General features: G+C 55.4%; 1 protein-coding gene across 1 annotated transcript; it reads left to right on the plus strand.

The window, feature by feature from the left end:
* Positions 1-657: 657 nt before the first annotated feature.
* LOC124651490 (U-box domain-containing protein 40-like) lies at positions 658-2,549 on the plus strand. Its single transcript, XM_047190575.1, has one exon. It carries the CDS (start codon positions 658-660, stop codon positions 2,338-2,340), a length of 1,683 nt encoding a protein of 560 aa, XP_047046531.1. The 3' UTR covers positions 2,341-2,549.
* Positions 2,550-5,703: the final 3,154 nt, after the last annotated feature.

The raw sequence follows: 5,703 nt of genomic DNA on the forward strand, positions 1-5,703 counted from the left end.
TCCTGGCAGGTTGGTCCGGTTTGGTGGTTTGTGATGACGGGAAAAGAGGATGCTGGAGATTTCTCGTCGGTGCTGCAGATCTAGGAAACATACAACATACTCCTTTTATTTCATTATGAAAAAGTCAGTCTCGAACCATAGAAACCACTTCGCGACTATACACGCTGTGAAGGGTTGACTAAATCGATATAGCCCATAGAAGGAACAGTATGAGCGTCGAGTGGATAGGTCAAACAGCGAACGAGCCACATTCATCATCTGTCACGAGGAATTTCTGAGCTCAGTCGCAACGTGCGTGGACGTATGCCGTCCGGCCGCAACCGTATGCCGGAGCCGCCACCTTTCTGCTGATCCACCCAACAGAAGCCGTTCCATCGAAACGTAGCCGCAACCAGAGCGCACGCGCATCGCTATCGGCTCGGCTCGGGCCGAGCTCCCTCGCTCGCCATCGCTTCATGGCTAAGCTTCTTCTCTTCTCTTCTCTCTCCCGGCCGGCGCATAAAACCACGACCACGCCACCACACTCCCAGCCAAGCCACAAAGCACCCAAACCCCAAAAGAATTCTTAAACTAATGCCCCGCCACACCAGACCACCCTCGCTCGCTCCCCCACTGCCGTGCCGCCCGCGCCGCCGCTGGTAAATAGTGCCACGCTCCATGGGCGCGGCGCGTCCACGGCGCTGGCGGCTCCCCTTCCAACGCAGCGCGCCCTCGTCCCCATCCTCCAAGTCCTCCGCCGTCCCCTACTCGCCCGCGCGCTCCGCGGCGGCGGCGGAAAACGAGATAAAGTGGGAGCAGCAGCAGGAGGCCGCGCCGCCGGAGCTCGTCTGCCCGATCCTCGGCGCGCTCATGGCCGACCCCGTCATCCTGCCGTCCGGCCACACCTACGAGCGCGCCTGCCTCCAGGCCTGCGCCGACCTCTCCTTCTTCCCCCCCGGCGCCGGCTCGGGCTCCGACGCCATGATTCCCAACTCCGCCCTCAAGGCCGCCATCGGCACCTGGTGCGCCCGATCCGGCCGCGTCGCGCCGCGGCCCCCGTCCAGAGAAGCTGCTCGGGCGGCAGTGCTCCGCGCGATGCCTCCTCCTCCTCCGGCTCCGGCTGCGGCGGCGGAGGCCAAGTCTGTTCGAACCCGGAGGGCGGCGACGGCGAGCTCCTCCAACTCGTCCTACTCCTCCCCGCCCTCCGCCGCGTCCACCTCCACCTACACGTCCTCCTCCTCGGAGATCACCCCCGCGGAGGACGACGCGGCACAGGCGGCCGCGAAGCCCGACGTGGCGCCGGTTGACCCGCTGGAGGACGAGGTGGTGGCGACGGTGATGGACGCGGACGAGGACGGCGAGGTGGCGGCCGCGCTGGCCCTGCTCCGCGAGGCCACGCGGGAGAGCGCGGAGCGGCGCCGCGCGCTCTGCACGCCGCGCCTGCTCGCGGCGCTCCGGCGCGTGCTGCTCATCCCGCGCCACGCCTCCGCCCGCGTCGACGCCACCGCCGCGCTGGTGAACCTCTCCCTCGAGCCGGCCAACAAGGTGCGCATCGTGCGCGCGGGCGCCGTCCCGGCGCTCGTCGAGGTGCTCCGCTGCTCCGCGGGCGGCGGCTCGGAGGCGCGCGAGCACGCGGCGGGGGCGCTCTTCGGCCTCGCGCTCGCCGAGGAGAACCGCGCAGCCATCGGCGTGCTCGGCGCGGTGCCGCCGCTGCTCGACCTGTTCACCTCCCCCGCCCAGCACCCGCGCGCGCGGCGCGACGCCGGGATGGCGATGTACCACCTCTCGCTCGCCGCCGTCAACCAGACCAAGGTCGCCCGCTTCCCGGGCGCGCCCAAGGCCCTGCTCGCGGTCGCGTCCAGCGCGGCGGAGCCCACGCCCATCCGGAGGCTGGCGCTCATGGTCGTCTGCAACGTGGGCGGCTGCGCCGAGGGCCGCGCCGCGCTGATGGACGCGGGCGCCGTGGCGTCCGTCTCCGGGATCCTCCTCTCAGGCAATGACGACACCAGCACTCGCGTCGCGGAGCTGGAGGAGTGGTGCGTGGCGGCGATCTACGCGCTGAGCCGCGGCAGCCTGCGGTTCCGGGGCCTGGCGCGGGCGGCGGGGGCGGACAGGGCGCTCCGGCGCGTGGCAGAGGAGGGCACCCCCGGCGGCGTGCGGCGCGAGATGGCGAGGAAGACGCTCCGGGCCATGCGGGGCGACCTGGACGAGGAGGCGGACCTGACCGGCAGCAGCCTCGAGTGCGGCGACGGCGGCGGGGAGGACTGCGGCGGGAGCATCGTGTCGGACGGGCTCATGTCGTTCCGGCGCCGGCAGCGCGACGTCGGGGCCGCGTCGGGCGGCAACACCGCCGAGTTCTGAACCCAATTCCTCCGCCCAGTCATTCAGTGTTCCCCCATAATCTGTACGTAAAATCGCTTGCTTTTAGGTTTCACACGGTTAGATGTTGGTGACTGTCACGCGAGATTGAGTTCGTATCCTCCAGAGGATCTATGCCCTCTTTGTTTCTGATTGATCAAACTACGTAATGCATGAAGTGGCTGTGCGAGTTGCTAGCTCGCGACTTGGCACGAGTTAGTTAATCCGATTGATTGGGAAATGTTTCAGTCGAGCTAGCGGCTAGACCGTGGCTCGTGCTGGCGCTGCCTGGAGTGTGGCTAGTTGCTGTGTCCGACAAACGAGCTGTTGGGGTGGTTGGTTGGGTGTTGCTTGCAGGCCAGAACATCCTTTGTTCTCTCCCTACTCTTGCCACACACACTCCCAGTCCCTGAGCTGAGCTGAGCTGATGGCAGGTATTATTGTTAGGATTAGGAAAGGCTCGTGTGTCTTGTTTCTATCTGTAAATAAGACTGGTCTTTCTGCTTTCGATCCATTTCTGATGGACTGCTCAATGCTTTTGCTTCGTTGGCCTGGCTGGCGCAGGCCAACCGTGCGTCCCTGGTTTTATTTTTGATAAGTATCCAGAAAAACATTTTAAAATGTCAACAGATATCTGAACAAAAGTTTGGCGTGTATACATCGATATTATATGTGCACACGCAAATTTCAAAACTAACACTTTTTATGTCCTGTGTAGAAAATATAAAGAAATGTATCATGAAAAGCTTTGTTTAAGCACTAAAATTTGTCTTTTTTCCACACGACATAAAAAATGTCGGTTTTCGGCGAAACGACTTTATGAACACATAGAATGTCGATATGTATGGGTCAATTTTTATTTGAACTTTCTTAATATTTTAAACTGCGTTTGTAACTCATTTTGAAAACCAGGAGCATGTGCTCTCGGGTGCAAAAACACCTCGTCTACTGTTGCTTAGCTTTACAGACTACTTCCAAAGCATATGACTCCCTAATCGCCAAGGCAGACCAACCTATTACAACTGCTAACTCGACAATTTATAACCACTACAGAAAGATCTCGGACCCGAAAGAAGAGAACCATCCATCAACCCGATGTGGGCACCTTCCTTGCGGTGACACCTTGATTTTCTTGTCATAGCCTTCTTTGACAGGAAGGTAGAAGTTTCCTTACCGGATGGAGGGCAAGCTGCCTCCAAACTGATGAGCATGTTGCGAAAGAGCGCCTTGGAGTTGGGTGCCGAAGCACCCATCTCATTAACCTTGTCACCACGGCCAACGAAGTCAAGCTGCTGGCCAAGATAGGGTGACCTAGATGCCATAGCCTGAGACAACAAACGTGACCCCACCTACATCAACACCATTGGTAGAGGAGTAGAGGGCGAAGGGCTCCCCATAGAGCTTTTGAATCTCAGGTATGATCTACATCACCGAAACTATGATCACAACGATGTGCTCGCCCTTAGAGATTTCGCGATTGGATCTTTGACACCAGTATCCCTGTAGCATTGGCGATTCTAGGATGCTATGCTAATCTCTATGCCCATTGCAAGCCATGCGCGGAGGGAGATCAGTACATGGGTGTACAATTGTACACCCACTATTTGGGTAAAAGGCTTGTATATCTATATCCAATTTACATTCAGAGCAATATGTATTAAATAAATTAGAAAAAATATGAGTAAAACTATGACTAAAGTGTATACCCATTATTCACAAAGGATGCTCCAAGCCCTTGTTTCACATATCTTCTTTGGCAAAAGATGAGGATAATATCGACACAAACCATAGTGTAATTGACGCAAGTCGGGAGTATGCTTACATTCGAAAACGTGTAATGTTGCGCTAATTAATTTAGGTCGGAGGCAGTAGCAAATTTTGAGATTTGTCATCTCACTCGGCCATGTACATTTGTCAAATGCAATGCAGATCAACCGATTCGCGATCTCGATGGATGGTTTGTTGCTGTAGTGAGTTTGATCTATATGCTGTTCATCGACGGATCTGAACATGAGTTTCTCCCGTTTAAAATGGTTACATTTGAGACTGGCAGTAAAGGCCATGCCTGCCGCCTGCCAAAGGTAATGGATGTGGGATGTGGTACTGCTGTCGGCCTTTCCACGTAGGACCCCCTCGTGGGAACTTTGACCTTTTGCATCGCCTCCATGGCTTGTGTTTTTTCCTATATGCTGCCTCTGCTTTTCTTTTTCCGAGAGTATGGAGACGAACATTTCTTAACTGAAGCAATGCTCCGGATTATCCTCGATCTTAATTGGACATCCATTGGTTATTGATATCTCCATCATCGCCGAAGTTTTTATATTGCTCATGAAACTGTTGCTATATTTTGCAACAAAGACAGGTTGATTAAAACCCAATCCCTGGAGTGGGGGTAGATGTAGGTAGAGTCCAATCAGTCCATAACCAAACATGATCTGCAGGACGCAGAACTCGGCACCGAAAAGGGGTGGAAAAGGCAGAACATTATTTAGGACTATGCATCTTCATCAGTCCTCCGATGTCAACGCTAGCTGAGGCAGGTTGGTGCCATGTGAAGGAGGTCAGAGTAGGCCGGCTGATTTGGCGACGTGTTATTCTCATTCATGGAAAGAAGATGCTGACCAAACTTGGATTAAGCTAGTTACTAACTACTATACTGGTACTTAGCTTTCCTTCCTGGACGTATGTATAGTTCCGGTGGCTGGACCCGGTCGCGGCAATGCTTTGTTTGAGGTGCAAGTAATGGCATGTATTGACGTGCTTGGATTGGATAATCTTCCTGCCTTGGATGTGTTAACAAGTAAGCTCCTGCAATAGGGCCATGAGGCCGTGAGAGTTGTTGGTAAGTAACAAATACATTCTCAGTTTGGTGAGCATCCCCACCGGGTAGTAAGCAATGACAAAACGATGTTGGAGCACACCAAAAGCCCGCTCGGTATCTTTCCAACATAGCCTCATGGCACTAAGCAAAATAAGTTATCTTCTCTGTAGCAGGTCGGGGATTATCTTCAGAACTGTAGCATAAGATGGATAGATATCATCGGCTTGTCGTATGTGCGTTGTGCGGTCATTGATCTCATAATTGAGGGTCGGAGCATGTCCCTCCTCTTTCACCAACATCTGCATCATCATCATCATCTCGTTATCGCTGTCCATTGCGGCATACGGCCGAACACCTTGTGGGCCGAGCAAACAAACAATGCTGCCATCTGCCACGTTGTGCCTGTGAGTCGAGGCAGTCGATAAGGGACGTCGTGTGGTCACGACATTATTAGAGGCATGGGTTTGGTGACACTGTTTGGCTTCTCCTTTTGAACGATGGCAGAACCAATGACACAGTAGGTGGTACCCGACCAAACCACGACA

Source organism: Lolium rigidum, chromosome 5 (assembly GCF_022539505.1).
Source record: "Lolium rigidum isolate FL_2022 chromosome 5, APGP_CSIRO_Lrig_0.1, whole genome shotgun sequence".
Classification (NCBI taxonomy): Eukaryota; Viridiplantae; Streptophyta; class Magnoliopsida; order Poales; family Poaceae; genus Lolium; species Lolium rigidum.